This window comes from Trachypithecus francoisi, unplaced genomic scaffold (assembly GCF_009764315.1).
Source record: "Trachypithecus francoisi isolate TF-2019V2 unplaced genomic scaffold, Tfra_2.0 Lachesis_group15, whole genome shotgun sequence".
In the NCBI taxonomy this organism is placed as follows: Eukaryota; Metazoa; Chordata; class Mammalia; order Primates; family Cercopithecidae; genus Trachypithecus; species Trachypithecus francoisi.
In genome coordinates, this window is record NW_022681460.1 from 52,746,589 (window position 1) to 52,767,178 (window position 20,590).

Below are 20,590 nucleotides of genomic sequence, written 5' to 3' on the forward strand. Positions count from 1 at the left end.
AATTAGCTGGGTGTGGTGGCATGCCCCTGTAGTCCCAGCTACTTGGGAGGCTGAGGCAGGAGAATTGCTTGAACTCGGGAGGCGGAGGTTGTAGTGAGCTGAGATCGTGCCACTGCACTCCAGCCTGGCGACAGAGTGAGACTCCATCTCAAAAAATAAAAATAAAAAAATTACAAATACCTGTCCCTGATTTTCTCAAGCCACCAAACCAACGCCAGTAATTACCCATGTCTGCATTTCTCATGACATGACAAAAGTAAACACCTTCATGCATTTACGCCACTACAGTCAGTTCTCTATTGCTAGCAACTGAAAGCAATTCCTAACTGATATACTGTGTTAGAGAGAGAGTAGTTCAGTGATTATTCACAGGCTTGAGTGACAGGGAGCTGAGCTCTTATGAAGCCAGTTCTCAGGAGTTCTTCCTTTGCTGACAAGCCCTAGAGTCAATCTTCTCTGAGTTAAGAGATTCTTTTTGGTGTTCCCAAATATAACTGCTTCAGTGAAAGTGAAACACGAAAGCCACCAGGCTCCCTCCCTAGAAACAGTTTTAGGAAAGCAAGTCATCATCTCTCTTTGACATGCGGTCACCTGCCAAAGTGTTGCTGATACCAAAGCCCACGAGCTACATGTCCAAGTTCTCCAACATCTGGCAGCTGAGCTGCTACTTGCTTTTTTAAGCACAAAACCAAGCATTCAAATGTTCCCAATTTAGCCTCATAAGCTTTATGTTGGGCGCCTCTACCTTGGCCCACAGCTGCCAGCAATTCAAAGCTCTCTCTTATACAGATATGTTCAGATTTTTTCCCTGCGTGCATTCCCTTCATCCCCAACTGTGATGAAGTCACACTGGAGGAATTTTTCTAAAGGCAGCCACTCGTGTCTTACCAAGGTTAGGTGTCCAAAAGGTTTCTCTGGGGCTGAGGTGGAGGTGAGAGTGTCCTCAAAAGGTGGCCCTTTTGAAAAGCCAGTTCCTCTCTGTAGCCAGGCCCTCATTACAAGCAGCCAGATTAACTTGTGCCATGGAGGGGGGTGGTATGGTGTTGGTGGGGAGATCTAACCCCGCCTTTTTTCTCCTTCACATCTGGGCAGTTTGAGAAGCTGGTTGGTGGGAGGCTGAACTCTGGAGCCAATAAACTGCATTCTCAAAGGCTAAGCATCCTATTTTGTGAGCCCCTTCATCTCTTGCTGATGCTGTGCAGGACCTGAAGGCTCCTAGACCGCCTCCTCCCTCCCTCTGTGTTTTCTCCTGTCATGCCCCAGTTTAGTGCTGCCTTCTGTAGGGAGCCTGTGCAGTCAGGGAATATTGGCGCTAAGGGGCTTCAAGCTTATCTCATCTCACCTTTTTTTTTTTTTTTTTTTGAGACGGAGTCTGGAGAGCAGTGGCATGATCTCGACTCACTGCAACCTACACCTCCCAAGTTTAAGTGTTTCTCCTGCCTCAGCCTCCTGAGTAACTGGGACTATAGGTGCCCGCCATCATGCCCAGCTAATTTTTGCATTTTTAGTAGAGACAGGGTTTCACCATGTTGGCCAGGCTGCTCTCAAACTCCTAACCTCAAGTAATCTGCCTGCCTCAGCCTTCCAAAGTGCTGGAATTACAGGTGTGAGCCACCATGCCCGGCCCTGTCTTACCTTCTAATTGAAAGTATGGGCAAACTGACGTCGATGGCAGGTTGGAGACCTACCTCAGGTTATATCGCTAGTTAGTGGCCCAGCTTTTAGTTCTGATCCTAAACAAGCATGCCTGTCACAATGATAGATTAGTAATAGATTAAAGCTGATTTTTTTTTTTTTTTTTTTTTTTTTTTAGATGGAGTCTCACTCTGTCGCCCAGGCTGGAGTGCAGTGGCGCGATCTCGGCTCACTGCAAGCTGCACCTCCTAGGTTCATGCCATTCTCCTGCCTCAGCTTCCCAAGTAGCTGGGACTACAGGTGCCCACCACCACGCCCGGCTAATTTTTTGTATTTTTAGTAGAGATGGAGTTTCACTGTATTAGCCAGGATGGTCCTGATCTCCTGATCTCAGGTGATCCACCTGCCTCAGCTTCCCAAAGTGCTGGATTACAGGTGTGAGCCACCGCGCCTGACCGATCTGATTCTTAAATAGCATTTACTATGTGCAGGACACCATTCTAATGTATATATAAAATAGTCCCATGTTATGCATGAAGAATGTAAGGCAAAGAAAGGTTGAATAACTTGCCCAAAGTCTCAGATAGTAAGTGGCAGAGTTGGGATTTGATCTCAGGCAGTCTGGCTCTGTTCTTGACCACTCCACTATACCGATACACTAATACCCATTCTTTGACTTGTTTACGTCAGGTCCAGATGAGAGCTCTCTAATAAAACTCCTCGGTCAGAGGAATACTGGCTTAACATCTTACCCCTGGAGGAGCATTTCCCAAAATATGATAGCAACAGGTGTTGAACAAACTAACCAAAACAAAAATAAATGCTATAGCCAAATAAATTTGCAGTTACATTAAACCAAGTTAAACAGGTTTTATATTACAGAACTTCTCAGAGCCTTTAATATGCTAATAGACATACATTCTCTGAGAGAGTCTGAAATATTTCCCAAACTTTTGGGACCATAGAAGCCTTTTTGATATATTGATGTCATGACATATCATGTGCCCTATGGAAAACTCCATTGAGTAAAAAAGGCAAATCGTATATTATTACAAAAAGAGTTTTGACCTCAAGAATGTCCTAAGATGGGTTAATCCCAACACTTTGGGAGGCTGAGGCAGAAGGATCCTTTAAGCCCAGGAGTTCAAGACCAGCCTGGCCAACTTAGAAAGACCCCCCCCCATCTCTATATTTTTTAAAATGCTTTTTTAAAAAATGAAAAAAAAAAAAAAGATGAGTTCAAAACCCCCAGCGTTCCCTGGTCCACAGTTTGACAATGGCTATTCTAGAAAATACTATTTAAAATATAAGACTTGAAGCTCATCTTCAAGGGAAGCTAAATACCATATCATACTGCCCCATGCATAGGACACAGGAGAAAAGTGAATGAAAGAATGTGGATAAGTGTTTTAAAAACAGTCCCCTTTCATTTCACATTCTATGTCCATATAAATAAAAAAAAATTTTAAAAAATCAGTTCCCTATCCTACTAGTTCTCTTTTCTTTTTTCCTTTTTTATTCTCTTTCCTCCTTTTTTTTTTTTTTCATTTAAAAATCTCTTGTTGCTCCATAAGGATTTAAGGTAACTTAATCTTCCAGTGAGTCAATGTTCCTGTTGACGGAGACATATTTAAGTAAAGGGTCATTATTTTAGGGGGACTCCTAACCCTTCACTCTATCCTAAAAATTCCCTACTATCATCCTACTGGTCAACCTAAAATTTCTGCCATTGGCATTTTTCTTATTGGGGTAAGGCCATATCTTTCTAGAAAGAGGCCTTGGATTAAGATACCATTTCATTTTGCAGCTAGGTGTGAACACAGGTGGCTACTGCCACATGGGAATGTGTCTCTCAGATTAGGGCACTCATCCAGGAAGAGACCCCTAAGGACAGGGACCCAGGATGGGAAAGTACTGCGATGGGTACTTGCGTGCAGCCCTAGAAAGTGAGGTGCCCTGCTAAGAAGTCACTCTCTCCTTTTTAGGGAGATGTCCGAAGATACGTTTTATTTCTTTAACAGGTTTTTTTTTTTTTTTTTTTTTTGAGACAGAGTCTTGCTGTGTCACCAGGCTGGAGTGCACTGGCACGATCTCTGATCACTGCAATCTCTGCCTCCCGGGTTCAAGTGATTCTCCTGCTTCAGCCTCCCAAGTAGCTGGGACTACAGGCATGTGCCACCACGCCCGGCTAATTTTTTTGTATGAAAGTAGAAATAGGGTTTCACCATGTTGGGCAGTCTGGTCTTAAACTCCTGACTTCAAGCAATCCACCAACCTCTGCCTCCCAAAGTGCTGGGATTAAGGCATGAGGTACCGCACCTGGCCTCTTTAACAGTTTTATCTAGGGCCTGCCCTTATCCGAGGTCATTTTGTGTTTATATTAGACTGCAGGTCTTTGAACCTGATTTCAAACCTCATGTCAAGGCTAATGCAGCATCTGCAGTACTGCACCCGAATGTGACAACCCAGACCAGGTGGGGAAAATGAAATCTAGTTCAGGCTGGGTGGCCCAAGGTCCCCCTTGTTACACTGGCCAGCAGCAAGGTAACACTGGCCTTGGCTCACAAGGCACGTAAACCACACAAGATGCTGCAGTCAACACCATCGAGGCGAGAGAGAGAATTATAGACTGGAGGAGATGCGAAGGGTCCTCTCCCCTGAGAACCCCACCGTCTCCCATGCTTCTTTGTTCTGTCTTCACAGGGTTGGGGGTCCAGCTATCTGTAATTGGGAAGTGAAGAGGATGTGACCGCCAGGTGATGCTAACCCTGAATCCTTGGTGCCTGTGTTATGCACCCTATGCTGAATTTCGGTTCCAGCTGTGTGCTAGGTGAGTCTTTGGGTGTTTGGCTGAATGATCTTTTAAGGCTGGTGTGCCCCTTGTCAAGGCTAACCCATCCAGCTAAGTGTTTTCTAAACAACAACACAGTCTGGGCACAGTGGCTCACACCTGCAATCCCAGCATTTTGGGAAGCCAAGGCAGGTGGATCACCTGAGGTCAGGAGTTCGAAACCAGCCTGGACAACATGGTGAAACCCCCATCTCTACTAAAAATACAAAAATTAGCCGGGTATGGTGGCGGGGGCCTGTAGTCCCAGCTACTCAGGAGGCTGAGGCAGAATTGCTTAAACTCAGGAGGCGGAGGTTGCAGTGAGCCAAGATCATGCCACTGCACTTCAGCCTGGGCGACAGAACAAGACTGTCTCAAAAACAAAAACAAAAAACAAAACAAGCTTATTAGGAGTTTTTGTACATATGTTAGTAATGCATGCTAATTATAGAAAATTTAGAAAATACAGATAAGAAAATGGAAAAGTCACCATAATCCTATCACCCAGAGATAACCACAGCTGACTTTGGATGTAAGTCCCTCCTGTCCGTCCTTCCAGCCTCTAAATCTCACTACATATGCTGCTGATGGGATTCACGTGTGGTCCAAGCATTGTGCTGCCCCACCCCTCAGACACTGATCTGCAGCCACGACTGACTTAGGGGAAGGGGCTGGTTTTTCTGTTGGGCTTCTTGGGCCTGGAGGGTAAAGGGAGGGGCTAACAGGGAGCCCGACGCTCTCTGTCTCAAGGCCGGGTCTGACCTGGCAGAGAGGAACTGGCTCCACAGCTCTGGGCAGAATCCACTGCCGCTTCCACGCAGGGAGGACCGGGGGAACCGCAGCCCCACTCTGGTAAGTCAAGAGAGGGAAGCTGTTTATCTTCAATAGTGTGTTGGGGCTGGTATTTTCTCTCCTGGCACCCCGTCCCGGGGCAGGGTCCTCGGCAGGAGTGGACAGAGACAATGCCCTCTTGGCCACACTTCCACGTCCTTAGCTCCTCACACCCCCTCCAGCACTGGCCACTGAGGCTGCTCTGCTATTCCTTTTAGATTTCCCAATTCCAAGTCTATATTTAGTCTTTTCTGCACTAGAACACGCACGGCAGTTAAATATGAAATCTAAGATGTCATCAACCAGCAGCCTAGGATTCCATATAAAATGCATGCAGAAACGTGCCGAGGGCTGGCTGGCTGCGATGAGTCACCTCAGGGCCCCCAGCCGCTCGCCACCACTCTTAATTCTTCACATTAAGCAGGGAGAGCAGCTGGGGAAGCTGGGCTTTTCGGAGACAAACACTGGCCAACTAGGGATGCTCCTCTGCTGTTTCCACTTCTCCCCAGGCAGCCCCTGCTGGCTTTCTGTTTATTTTGCAATTAGCACTTGAAGGAGACTCTGGAGACATTTTTGCTTGGGGGCTGAGAGCTGATATTTCAGAATTTCTTCCCCTCCTTAGAGCACTAGGTTCTGGAAGGAGGGTTTGAAAACAACAGCTCTCAGCGTTCTTTCTAATAATACTCTTGATTATGATCCTTGGCAATTTCATTATCCACAGACATGATCCTTCCGACACTCAGCCTCCCGGTTCCTCTCCTTGCTCTTCTCCACCAGTCTTGTCCTTTATGGCATCGCGGCCACTCACCCCCATGGCCGTTCCCTTGACTCTGTCATTACTCCCAGTTGCACTGTCTGTACCGTCTTGACTTCAAACGTCCCACTCTCCTAACACAGTTCTCGTCCCACTCAGTCTTCCCTCTCCAGTGATTCTTCAGCTTTACTGCGACCCACAATGGACTGATCTGCCATCTTTTCACTGTTCCTTGCTCCTACTTGCGAGTCTTCCCTGCCCTCTGTACCCACTTAGATGCTGTGATCTGGGGTCTTCATCCCTCCCATCAATACACAGTCAACTCCCTTGACCTCCTCTCCTTTGTTGTACCTGCTGGCAAGACCACAGTCCTGGCCAAATCCTACTGTCTGCCCACTGTGTGCACCTGCCCGGCTGTGTGCAGCTGCCTGGTCTCACTCAAAGTTCAGCCTCACTAGCTGCAGGTGGGTCCTGCCATCTGGCTGGCACTCCTATTTCATTTCCCTGCACTACTTATTCTCACATTCTCCAAGACAGTGATTTCATATTTTTTCCCAGCTCAAACTTGCAACACTTCCTCCCCTATCCTCACCCTCACCTGGTGACCTTTCTTCCAAATTCACTGAGCTAATAAAATAATTGGCTGCCAAGTTCCCATCTTCCCACCCTTGCCCGCAATCCCACCTCCATCTATGCCTACCTGCTCTGCCTTCCCACCTTAGACAAGGAATGAATTTCCCAAGCACCTGTCAGCAATTCTCAACGTGTGGGCCTGAATCTTGACTGCATCAGTATCACCTGGGGGATGGTCAGAAAACTCAGCTTGTCCACCCCTAGTCCAGACCTGCTGAATCAGAATGTCTGGGGCAGGGCCAGGCTCAGTGGCTCATGCCTGTAATCCCAGCACTTTGGGAGGCCGAGGCAGGTGGATCATTTGAGGCCAGGAGTTTGAGATTAACATGTGAAACCCCATCTCTACTACAAATGCAGAGATTAACCAGGCGTGGTGATATGCACCTGTAATCCCATCTGCTTGGGAGGCTGAGGCATGAGAATCACTTGAATCTGGGAGGCGGAAGTTGCAGTGAGCCAAGATTGTGTCCCTGCATTCCAGCTTGGGCAACAGAGCAAGACTCTGTTAAAAAAAAAAAAAAAAAAAATCTGAGTTGGGGCCCCAGAATCTGTTTCAATGGGCTCTCCAAGGCATTCTTATGCATGGCACTGAGCTAGGTCCCTTTCTCTGTCACCTACTCAAGGACATCCCTCCAGCAGTTGTCTCCTCTACAGCATCATTTCCAATATCATACAAACAAACTGGAAACAAAACACCTCTCTAGACCCCAAGCCTGCTTTAGCTACCACCCCATTTCTCTACTTCCCTGTTTTCTCTTGAACTCCCTTCAATCAGTCTTTGGTTTTCACCCTCCTCCAAAAGTGCTCTTGCCAAGGTCATTGTGAGAGAAACTGGCTAGATGGTCACCAAACCACTTCCTCTTCCAGGGCACATAACCAAATGATGTTTCCCAGTTACTTTGCCTTTAAATGAGGCCGTGTGACTAGTTCTTGCCATGGGAACTCTAGTAGGGTCAACATGCCAGCTTCAGGCTGAAGCACCAGAGCTCAGGTGTGCTTCTATATGGACCACTCCTTCCCTTTCCAAGGGAACCATGGCAGGTGTGCACTGAAGATGGAAAGAGCCTGGCACCCAAATCACAAAGAAGGCCACCTGCCAAATACTTGACTGGACTGTGAGATGAATGAGATATAAGCTTTTTATTGTACTAAGTTATTGATTCAGGGATTATGCATTGGAGAAATAAGACTGCCCCAATAAAGTCACCAGGGACCTCCAAATTTCTAAATCCAATAGTCAATTCTTAGTTATGATCACGTGTGACCAAATAGCAGCATTTGGCAAAGTCAATCAATGGTTACTTTTTGAGACATTTTCTTTATATATTCTCTAGGCTGTTTTTTTAAGAAAAAATTCTTTAACTCACTTTAGCATTCTTTGCTAAGTCTTCTTTGTGTAAGATTGCCCCAGGACTTAGTCCTTGGATCTCTTCTCTCTCAGTACTTACTCCTTTGTTAATATCAACCTCATTCTTGGCTTTGAATACCTTCTCTACACTGATTATTTCCAAGCTTTCATCTCTAGCCTGAACCCAAGACTTGCTTGATCCACAACCTACTAGACATCTCCACTTGGTGTCTAATAGCTACCCAAACCATACCCAAAACCATAATCCTGATGCCTTTCACCCTACTTCACCCATAACCTTCCTCTTCCCACTAAATGTTAACTCTGTCCTTCCAGTTGCTTCAGCAAAAGAAACTGTGGACTAATCCTTGAGTCTCGCTCATTTCCCATATCCTATTATTATTAAATTCTGCAGGTCTTACCCTAACAACATCCAGACTCTCAGCTCATTCTTATGCTGCTGTCGTGGTCTGAGCCACTGCCACCGTCTCCTGCTTGAGTTGTCTTGCTCTCCTCCTCACAGTCTTGCTGCTCACATTCTTTTCTGCCTTCTTTATAGTCTTAATCAAGCACCCAGCATGAGCTTCATACACAAAAATCAGATTGTCTCACTTTTCTGTTTCAACCCTCCCCCTCTGCCAGTATTTTCCCAGATCACTTGGAATTAAAATGCTGAAGATGGCTCGCAGGCTCCCTGTTGCCCCTCTGCCTTCATCTCTCTGGACTCTCCTTGGCTCAGTCCATTCCTGTAACACCCTCTTCTTCGCTGTTTAAATCCTCCTCTTGCCTGGAATATGCTGGCCCAGATAGTCATTGCTTGCTCCCTCACTGCCTTCAAACCTCTGGTCAAATTTACCTTAACAGAGGGGCCTTCCCTGATGTCAGCTCATGCCCTACACTCCCTGTGCCTCTCAGCACTTATCACTACCTAGACAGTTACTTGATTGTTTGTCTACTCCCACCAGAATGTAAGGTGAGCAGGGACTTTGTCTTGTTTATTCTGTGTCTCCAGAACATAGAACAGTGTTGGGTACACAGTAGGTGCTCAATAAACATTTGTAGAATGAATGAAAGAACAAACAGCTGAAAGGGCCAGCTACAGCCTCCTTGGCTTAGCGAAGAAGCAAGTTTTTCCAGTTGTATTTTGCACTTGTGCTTCCATTCTGGTGGATCCAGAGTCTTTTCTTCCTCTCCTTGTGAATTTTGTCTCAAGGATCTTGTCTGTCTCTTGTGTGACCTCTTTCAGACTGTCCTGGGTGATTCGCCCATCTTTTCAAAACTTGGCCTTGCAGTTACCTGGTGACATTGTACCTGACTCTCTATCACAGGTTCTTGTTCATGAGGCTCCAGGAATTCATTTTACACCACGGGGAGGGCTGATCCTCCACCTGCTGAGGTCTGACCAGAGTCACCAAGGGCAGCATCGGGTTCTCCTTTTGCAAAAGTGCAGAAAAGCAATCATGAAACCATCAGAGGAGAGGATGGAGGTGTGGAGACCCGTCCAGTCATAGGATTCTGGAAGAGGGATGAGCGGGCTGGGCAGGCTGCTGAGGAGGTGCTCCTTCCTGGTGCCCCCTCCTCTCCAGCACTGTCTCTGGGAAAGGTTGTTGGAACCAGAAAACACACAGCCTTGGTTGATGAAAAGCCTGTTTATTCCTAGTACACTGGACACTTTGTTCAGGAATAGTTCATCCATTTGAAAATATTGCCCTTGTAATGGTGCCAAGGTCATTGCCTGCTGGGGTTATCAGCACTGTGTGTGCCAGCTCTGACTGGGTGTTTTAATAGGTGGATCGTTTCCCTGCCAGAGGGACTACAGAACATTGAATGGTTAATTTGTATTCAGTGCTATCCCTGCATGCAGTCTTCATGTTAAGTTTTTGTTGGGACTTTAAGAAAAAAAGAGAAATGAATAAATAGGTTAGGATGCAATGAACTGCTTTAAAAGGAATTTTAAGTGGTACCGACTCATTTTAGAGTTCTCCATACCCATCTGATAATAACAATGTACCTACCTTTGCAAAGTTTGCCAAACAACAACAACAAACCCTTGTATTCATTGTTTCCTTTGATGCTCAAATCAATCCTGTAAGGTAGGGTGGTGTGGTCCTACCTTACAGGATTGATTTGAGCATCAAAGGAGACAATGAATACAAGGTGAGAAACTGAGGCTCAGGGAAATTAAATGGCTTTTGTCAAACGAGGTCAAAGAATTAACACAGTGGAACCAGCATTGTCAACCAAGTCTCTTAGCGCCCAGATTTGACCGTGTCCATACCATCATGGTGAGCCGGGCAGGTGTAGAGGGGAAGGATCTAGCTGGATTTGGACAGAGATGCTTGATGTGTCGAAGTGAATGTGAGTGAAGAATAATTTTGTTACTGGCTATAGCCCTCTGTCAGCCAACACATGGTGATAAATACAGTTGCTCACCTTGAAAATGGTGTGAAGCCCCTACCTGCTGAGTGGATGATGAGTATCCACTCAAGTGTGGCCAGGCCTGGGAGAGGCAAACATTCCATGCAGCAGCCTGTAGCACTGTGGGAAAATCTCCACTCTGGTTTTTAAGAGATCAGAGTTCTAGTGCCAGCTCCACAGTACCTAGGTCCATCGTGTGACTTTGAGCAAACAAGGTCTATAATCTGTAAAAACAGATTTGATCACATCTGTTCACCACCCTAGTATAGACAGACAAGTTTTATTGCAATATACCAGTGGCTGGAATAAAGAAATAAAAAGCTCACCCATCAAATTAGTGAATGCCATGAAGCTAGAGTGTAGCTAATGACAAATGACAGATAAGTTTTCTTGAAGACCTTGAGACTTGTAGGAACGTTTAGATAAAACATCTAAGGTAAATGCACAGAATTGTATTTAGGTTTAACAAAAATTGCACCAGTGACAGCATTTGTTCTTGATGCACACTAGTTTATTTGTTGAAAAGATTTGGGAAAGGGAATACACAGGTTTGAACTCGAGAAGATTTAGGAGTTTTAATTGATTCAAGTCTCAATATGAATGGGGATTGACAAAGAAGTTAGCACAACCACGGACTCTCCCAACACAAGTGTAGAATCTAGGACAAGGAACCATGTTGGGCTTGCAAGCGTGGCCAGGTAAGCATTGGGTTCTGTAAGCATACGCTTAATAAGGTTATTGACAAACTGGAACTGGCGTAAATGGTTGGGAAATCATGGTCTATATCAGTGGTTTTAAGGCCTGTAAGGAGAACACTTAATGGGCTGACATGATGGTGGTTTGCACAGAAATAAATGGTGAGGAGGACGAGGAAGTGCATAATCCATATGGGTATCTGCAGGGCCAAAGCTAATCCAGCAGATGAAACTAAAGGGAGGCAGAGTTTACCTGTAAAAATGGAAGCAGGAGGCCTTGCCAGGTGGTGAGCTGCTTCTTGTCAGATGTGCAGGCAGTGGCAGCCTGACCTCCTTGTGGGGACTGGCACGGAGGTTCCAGCACCATGTGAGATTGGAGATAAGGAAGGGCTCTTGATTGACAGCAGCAATCTAGGAAATGGGAGAATGAGGGAGATGAAAACTGGAAATGCTTTGTAAATGTGAGGTTGTACTGTTAGGCGCTGAGGAGGAAGGCCCTCAGCATTGCCTCAACTCAGACTTTCCACCATTCCTAGATAGGGCGAGAAGTGTCTGTCTATACTCACTCCTCACTATCTATAGCCAGTCTCTAAGCCCTGCCCATCCCTCTGCATATGCCTGCACACAGTCACACAGTTTGCTAAGAAGTGTTCTTTCGTTTGTTTTACACAAGGTCTCGCTTTGTTGCCCAGGCTGGAGTGTTCCTAAGCAGCTGGGACTACAGGCACATGCCACCACGCCCAGCTAATTTTTACATTTTTTTGTAGAGGTGGAGTTTCGCCATGTTGCCCAGGCTGGTCTGGGACTCCTGGGCTCAAGCAATCCTCCCACCTTAGCCTCCCGAAGTGTTGGGATTACAGGCGTGAGCCACCGTGCCTGGCCTGCTGAGACTTTTGAATGTGTTCTGTTTCCACTATACAATTGAGAACACTGAAGTACCAGAGAATTCCAGGGTGGGGAAGAAATCCAGAGTCTGCTCCTGAAAGAAGTCACCCTTGAGTGTGAGTCTGTTCCAGGTAAATCAAGTGAGCTGGAAGATCAGTGAGCTTGGATTTATTTGGTATCTTTTTTTTTCCTTCTTTAAAGGGAGCTGTAGAATTAAGGATTGAAGTTTTTCTTTCTTCCTTTTCTTTTTAGAGTTTTTTTGGGCTACCTAATACCTCAGCTGAACTAATCTGCAGAAAATAAATATATCTTTAAAATAGAGCTATTTAGATGCCTGAGTAACAAACCCTATCTCAGTAGAAGCTGTTGGCAAAATGAAGCTCACCTCTTAGGCTGACAGCACTGTGGAAATGATGCTCACACTTTCAGGGGTGAAACCAGATTGGCTTCCAGCCAAGGGTACCTTACTAATGGGCGTATTTGCATCTGGGGAGGAAAAGACCTGTGGCAACACAGCCACGTGGTTGTTCCTCATAACCCACAGTTGGGTTTCATCTGGACTGCCTCCCCACCCCTAGCGTCTGCTGATGTATCTGTGTCTAAAGCCATAGTTTACTCTTTTTTGTCCTCATCCTTCAACAAGCCCTACGTCTTATGTGCCTACTGTCCAGACTTCTCTTAAATCTATCTGTTCCTTTCCACCCCAACTATCAACTCAGCTGAATAGCCACTAAATGAGGCATTGTGCTAGGCTCTGAATTGCAAAGATCATTAGGGCATTTGGTCTTATTACTTCAATCCTGGGTTATGCACCTGTGCCAGGAGGTGCAGCTGATTTTCCTGATTACACTTCCAGACCTGCCACTGCTCATACACACAACTTTTAGTCAGACGCTGTCCTGTCCTTCCTGTGAGGTATAGTCAAAACCTGCATTTTCAGAGGCCTCTGTAGCATGCACCCATTGTGATTGTGCAGTCTTAGCTCCTTTTGGCCCTGTGGAAGGAGAGTGGATTCTAGAAAGATCCCTGCCCAGCCACTTCCTGCCCACTGTGACCTTGAGCAGAATCTCAGGCTCCAAGTGTTGTATGGGTGATGGTGAAGGGGTAGCAAGGAAACTTGAGTGGGTTTGTCAGAACTAGGAGCAATAAGAAAACTTGAAAGAGCCTCCTGTCTTAAGAAGGCACTTGACTGCCTCTGATCAATTCAGGGAGGCTTCAACAGCTCTTAAGAGGATTAGGCCAAAGGACTTCAGTGAAACTTTTGTGCTTTTGTTCCCTAGAGGGGAAACCCTTGACACGTGTTACACACAAACAACACTTGGGGTGGAACAAGAGCTTCGCAATGATCTGTCTGGAACCCGTGATACAATTCAGCAACTCTTTAGAGCTTCAGTCTATCAAACATTTCCAGACTATTTCACTTAACCTTCACAATTATTGAAATGCTTGGGGGAAAAAAAACTCCACATTTAAGATTTCCAAAGCAGAAGCATCACCAGCAGCCTTAACAGCCATTCAAAAAGATATCTTCTCTGGGCTTGTTACCTCTTATCCTCCCTCTGTTATATTATAGAACTCTTCTTAAAGAGATTGCCTGGAAAGAGGTAAAGTATGCATAGACATGGTCAGCCCCATTTGCAACTGAGCAAATGAGACTCAGAGTGGCAAAGTGACTTTTTCAGAATCACAGCAGTAAATGGTAGCATTAGGAAGCTAAGCCTGATAATCCTGTTTTTGTCCTGTTGAGGAGATAGTGAGAGCAAAGGGAAGTGGCGACAATGAAGGAATAAAACCAAGCTCATCCCCCTGTTCCTCATGCCCAACCCTTGCCAAGACTTTAGGTAACAGAAGGAAGAGAACACATGGATGGGGACATGCTGGGCCTGGAAGAGCTGCGTATGTCCTACAGACCACACGTGTGGAGCCTATGTCCATGTGAAGGGGGTGGGGTTCCAGTCCTAGAAGCAGGATCATGGAAGTGGCCTTGGAGGACCTGACAAGGAAGCCTATGATCTTCCAGGTACCATTAGGTGATGTGGATTTAGACACTGGGTGTAGCTGTGAAGCAGACTTTTGCTTTTTTGGTTGTCTGGCATCCATTTAATCACTCCCCAGCTTCCTGCTTGGGAACTTCCACTAATGCTGTCAATCCATGGACTTCTAGAGGAGCTGAATCTACCTCTGGCTCAGGAACAGGAACCTGACCTGGGCCTAAGCTGATGAATCTATCAAATTTACCTTGGCAAAGTGATTGCCTCAGGAATGGGCAGTGACCCAACTAGAGCCAATAGGACTTTTCCCAGGTATCCTGAAACAGACACTCTTTTTATCCTGGATGTGGACCTGAGATAGTATAGTTCTGGGAGTTGTTGACAACCATCTTATGGTCGTGAGCTGATTTGAGATTGGCTTCAACAAACAGAAAGTAGAACAGAGAGATAGAGATAAATTGGATCCTGATAAAATTTGTTTGAAATCTTGTATATGATGATTTTTCTCCTGAATTTTTTCAGTTATATGAACCAATACATTTTGTTTGTTTAACCCAATATGGGTCATGTCTTCTCTCAATTGCAGGTAGATGAATCCTGTTTCATAAAGTAGGATTTTAAACATAGTCTGCAGAGTGAAAGTTTGTCATACAGGTTTCTTATCATGGAACTTCTTTTTTTATAGAATTGTGGAAAGCTTGCAAAGGGCTTCTGCTTCTGACTATGATGGAGTGACTGGTATCAGATGGCCCTCTTGTCAGGAACAACCATAAAAGCTATACTTCACCCAACTTTTTGATAGCATGGAGAAATGTCAAGATAGCTAGGATTGGAAGGAGTAGATAGGATCCCTGACAGAATGAAGTACGGTTCCAATCGAAAGCCCAGATTTTGTGGAAAGTGATAAGCTAATTTCAAAATTTATATGGAAAGGTAAAAGTCCAAGAATAGCAAAGACTATCTGGAAAAAGAAAAAACATTTTCTTAACATTACTAAATATGACAACTTATTATCAGGCTACAGTAACTAAAACAGAATGATATTGCCTCAAGTAGATATCAATAAATAGATTATTGGAACAAAATAAAAAATCCAGACCCAGAAATATACAGTCTTTTATTTTCAGCAAAGGTACCACTGCAATGCAGTGAAATTGGATGTACACTTGAGAAAAATGGAATTTGACCCCTACCTCACACTATACACAAAAATCACTTTCAGATTGATTATAGACCTAAACGTGAAAGATAAACAGTAAAGCTTCTAAAAGATAGCATTAAAGAATATCTTCATGACCTTGTTCATTTTGGTATCTCCTCAAGATTTTGGTACGTGGTCAGTGTTTGATAATTGTCCATTACATGAATTATGGAGTGGGGGAAATAAAGTGAGAGCAATGGATGGGAGGCTGGTGTGACAGCAGCAAAGGTAGCAGCCATGAGATCAGGGAGAAAGGACACACTGCATCATTCTGGGGTAATTTTTAGCAAAAGATACATAATCCCTCCATCAGGGAAAGTATAAGCCATGGCAGGTTGGAGGAGCAGGCCAGGAAGGCTCTAAGCCAGCCAGGCCCACAGGAAGTCGAACATTTGTACTCTCCTGAGGACTCCAGGCTTTTAGCTTGTGGGACTTCATTCAAAATTTCTGTCCTTGTATTTCATGGTTATTTTAAAAATTGGAATAACTATTTGTTATTAGTCAATAACTTACATATTTCACATGTTAAATTTTGGTGGTGCTGCTTACAAAGTGCCACAACTGGCCAGGTCTGGTGGCTCATGCCTGTAATCCCAACACTTAGGGAGGCCGTGGTACGAGGATTGCTTGATCCCATGAGTTTGAGATGAGTCTGGGCAACATCATGAGACCCTGTCTCTTTAAAAAAAAAAAAAAAACGCCGGGCGCGGTGGCTCAAGCCTGTAATCCCAGCACTTTGGGAGGCCGAGACAGGTGGATCACTAGGTCAGGAGATCGAGACCATCCTGGCTAACACGGTGAAACCCCGTCTCTACTAAAAAAATACAAAAAACTAGCCGGGCGTGGTGGCAGGTGCCTGTAGTCCCAGCTACTCGGGAGGCTGAGGCGAGAGAATGGCATAAACTCAGGAGGTGGAGCTTGCAGTGAGCTGAGATCCGGCCACTACACTCCAGCCTGGGCGACAGAGTGAGATTCCGTCTCAAAAAAAAAAAGTTAAAAAAAAATTAGCCAGGTGTGGTGGTGCATGCCTGTAGTCCCAGCTACTTGGGAGGCTAAGGTGGGAGGATCCCTTGAGCTTGGGAGGTCGAGGCTGTAGTGGGCTATAATTACACCATTGCACTCCAGCCTGGGTGACAGAGTGAGACCCTGTCTCAAAAATAAAATAAAAAATAAAACATGTCTGCAAATTCTTTGATGCTTCTGCCATTGAGAGGTAGGTTTATGTATCCTTCTGCTTCAATCTGGGCCTTAGTTATTTGTTGACTCACTTCAGTGACTGGTTGGCCAATGGAATAAGGCAAAAATTATCCTAAATGTCTACAGTGTTAGGTTATAAAAAGCAACACTGCTGTACCTGGTTCTCTTGGGATACTTGCCTTTGCAGCCCCAAGTTGTCACATAAGAAGTCCAAGGTTGCCAAGCTTTGAGTAAGTCTCAGCCACATCAAAGGCCAGATGAGGGTTTTCTGGATAATGGGCCCAATTGAAGTCACAGCCAACAGATGCCATCAATTACCAGACACATGAGTAAGGCTGACTCCAGAGGACTCCTGTACCTCATGACTGAGTTGCTCCCAGCCTCCAAGTCTTGCCAACCAAGACTCTAGACATTACAAAGCCATGAAAAAGCTGTCCCCACCTTGCTTTTGCCAAATTTCCAACCCACAGAATCTGTGAACATAATACAATGATTATCTTTTACTGCTAAGTTCTGGAATAGTTTATTACACAGCAGTAGATATTTGGACTATCAGTCATGTATTTTCATAAGAATACACAGTTTGCAGTAACTGATGCTATGAAAAAACAGTTGCTTGTGTCTTATGTTTCAAATATACATCTATGTAGTATCTAATGGTTTCTATTTACTCTAATAGTCAGTGATGTCAATTTCAGTGGCTTCTACAAATTAAAAGCCCCAAATACAATGTCCCTCCACCCAAAACAGATGTGTGAACACGTTGATATTGTGTGATTTATATAAACATGCTCATGAGACTGAGGGAGGAGTAAACACGTAGCACTTTTATACTCAATTTTCAAGTAAGTGTCCTGCATTTTGATTTGGGCTCAGAAGGTGTTTCTCACGGCCTGGTAGGAAGCCTGGTGAGGGAGGCTGACACTCTAGTTCACCTGAAGGCAGATGGGAAGCTAGTGTTGGAGGCAGGGAGGAAAACGTCCTGGTAATCTGGTTGGAAGTGGCCAGTCCTTCTGTTTAGATAAAAGAAAAAACTCAAACTAGACTTCAAAGTAAAAATGCCTCATGGGCTATACGTAAGACTCCGTGTAAAACAATGTGTTGTTGAAAACCTGAAAACAAAGGATTGACAAAATCATACGAAGCAAAGGCAAATAAAAAATAGGTATTGGCACGGCTAAAATCAAACAAGTTTGAATTTAAACAAGAAGTATTAAGCAAGACAAAGCATGATGTTTTGTAATGAAAAAAGTGTAAACCACAATGAAACCCTAGTAGTTATAAATAGATATATAGTAAGTTATAATAGTGATAAATTCATAAAACATAAACTACAGAAATTCAAAGAGAAATAGAAAAATACTAGTGGTAGAAGATTTTAATTCTTTTACCTGAGACTTTGACAGGTACAAAAAAATAAGAATATTGAAGACTAAAATAATGTAATTTAAAAGATAGTCTTTGTGAACATATATTCAAATGCTATATCAGAATATATCTTCTTTAAAGTACTCATGCAATAATCACAAAAATGTTACTCTTAGATTAAAATAATAGTTCACTAATTTGCAAAATGGAGAAATAGTGCAAGTAAAATTCTCAGCATTTCCACAAAATGGAAATTAGTTTTTAAATAATTATAAATCTAAAAACCTTATCATTTAGAGCATTTAAACTCTTCATTAACTTTTTGATCAAATAGGAAATTTAAAAATATAGGAAATCTACAAAGTAACAGCAACACATATGTAATCAGAATCTATGGGATATTGCCAAATTGATAAACAAGAAAGAAAATAAATGAAGTGTCCAGTTCTAGAAGTTTAAAAGAACAATAACACTAAGGCAAACAGATGGAAAGAATACTAAAGGTAAAAACTTAACTTTTGCATTACAAAACAGAAAAATGGTGATACAAAAAAAAAAAAATCAATCCAGTTCTTTACGGGAAAAATAAAAAACTATATAGATGTTAATTAAGAAAATAGGGAGCACAAATATATAAAATTTTAATAAATGAAGTGAAGGAATCATAAAAGGCTACTTTGCTTAACTATATGTAAATAAATTGCTAAACGGATGTTTTTCTAGGAAACATAAATTGCCAAAATTGGTCAGAACAAAAAGAAAACTAAACAAATTAACATGGAGAAATTAGAAAATGTTATTAATAATATTATTAACAACTAAATAGCAATAGACTCGTACAGTTTATTAAGCAAATTCTATAAAACTTTTCAGGAACTGGTAATTTCAATGCTATTTAAGATATTTCGGAACAAAGGAGGAGAATAAAGGTGCAAATTCTTCTTATGAAGCCAGTATAACATTGATATTAAAACTCAACAAAATGGCAACAAAAATAAATAAAATTATAGCCCAGTGTCACCTAATGATTATTGCTGTAAAAATCTAGCATAAAAGAAACAGACCCATTAAAGTCAGAAAATAGATGAAAATATGTGTTATTATTTAACAATGAACTGGAAATGCTAGTCAACATAATTAAACAAGAGAAAAATAGAGGTATGAAAACTTGAAAGTAGGAAATAAAATTACCATTCTGTGTAGATACTTTACAATTCAAGACAATCAACTGAAAATATATCATAAATAATAAGAAAATTTATTTAAGAAGCATGTTACAGAGTTAACATTAGGAAATCAATAGTCTCATTATGTAGAAACAATAGCCAGTTAAAATGTGACAGAAGAAAAAACTCATGTATAATGGGAACAAAATAATAAGTTGTCCAGAACAAATTTTTTGTGTGTTTGTTTTGAGACAGAGTCTCGTTATGTTGCCCAGGCTAGATTCAAACTCTTGACTTCAAGTGTTCCTCTCACTTCAGCCTCAAGAGTAGCTGAGACTACAGGCAGGCGCTACTACTACGCACAGCCAGAATAAATTTAAAAGGAAATTGTGCAAGGACTATGTAGAGAAAACTTGAAAATGCAAATGAAGACTTTAAAAAATAGACATGATGTTCTTGGGTAGGAAGGAATATTCAACACTGTAAATATGTCAATTCTCCCTAAATTAATATATAAATGAAAAACAATAACAATAAAAATACTATCAGAACATTCTTTTGGAATTAAATAAGCTGATTGTATAGCCTATTATAAAAATAAATAATTACTAACCAGAAACAAATCTGAAAAAGGATACAAGGAGGTGTATTAGTTTTCTATTACTGCATAACAAATTACCATAAATTTAGTGGATTAACACAATACCTATGTATTAGCTCTCAGTTCTGTGGATAAGAAGTCCCAACACAGCAAGACCGGGTTCTCAGCTCAGGGTCTAATGAGGCTGAAATCCAGGTGTCAGCCACGCTGCGTATTATCTGGAGGAGGGACTGCGGGAGAATCAGCCTCCAATTTCATTGATCGTGTTAGCCAAATTTAATTCCTTGTGGTTCTAGGACTGAGGACCCAGTTTTCTTACTGACTGTCAGCCAGGGGCTCTCAGCTCCCCAGAGGCCTCCTTCATTCCTTGCCACACAGCCCCCTCCATTTTTAAAGCCAGCCAGAGAGAATTTCCCTCATACTGATTTCCTTTCATGTGTTGAATCTACGTCTCCAGGAAAAGCCCGTTCTGTTTTAAGGTCTCACCTGGGTCAGCTCTACTCAGCATAATCTCTCTTTTTTAAAGTCAGCTGGGCTGGGCGCGGTGGCTCAAGCCTGTAATCCCAGCACTTTGGGAGGCCAAGGCGGATGGATCACGAGGTCAGGAGATCAAGACCATCCTGGCTAACATGGTGAAACCCCGTCTCTACTAAAAATCCAAAAAAAACCAAACAAACAAAAAAAAAAACACTAGCCGGGCGAGGTGGCGGGCGCCTGTAGTCCCAGCTACTCGGAGGCTGAGGCAGGAGAATGGCGTGAACCCGGGAGGCGGAGCTTGCAGTGAGCCGTGATCGCGCCACTGCACTCCAGCCTGGGCAACACAGCGAAACTCCGTCTCAAAAATAAATAAATAAATAAATAAAGTCAGCTGTACCAAAGAACATAACTTAATCGTGGAGTAACTATCCCATCACTCACAAATTCCAGGGGTTATAAAAGATGTTTATACCCGGGAGGGGGAACCTTGGGGATCAACTTAGAATTCTGCTTACCACAGGGGATAATAGCCTTACTATTACTATCACTAATATTAAAAC

General features: G+C 43.3%; 1 protein-coding gene across 3 annotated transcripts in view; it reads left to right on the forward strand.

Moving 5' to 3' along the window:
* The first annotated feature begins 4,342 nt into the window (after positions 1 to 4,342).
* Positions 4,343 to 20,590, forward strand: part of LOC117097179 — an 82,330-nt gene continuing 66,082 nt past the window's right edge. For 2 of the 3 annotated variants that reach the window (XR_004442848.1, XR_004442849.1), the window contains exon 1: positions 5,043 to 5,317. Coding sequence is in view for 1 of the 3 variants with exons in the window: in XM_033234790.1 (XP_033090681.1) it covers positions 4,426 to 4,465 (40 nt within the window). In the remaining 2 variants the exon portion in view is untranslated. Of the gene's footprint in view, positions 4,466 to 5,042; positions 5,318 to 20,590 lie in introns of those variants that run through there. The other variant, XM_033234790.1, reaches the window with a different exon arrangement.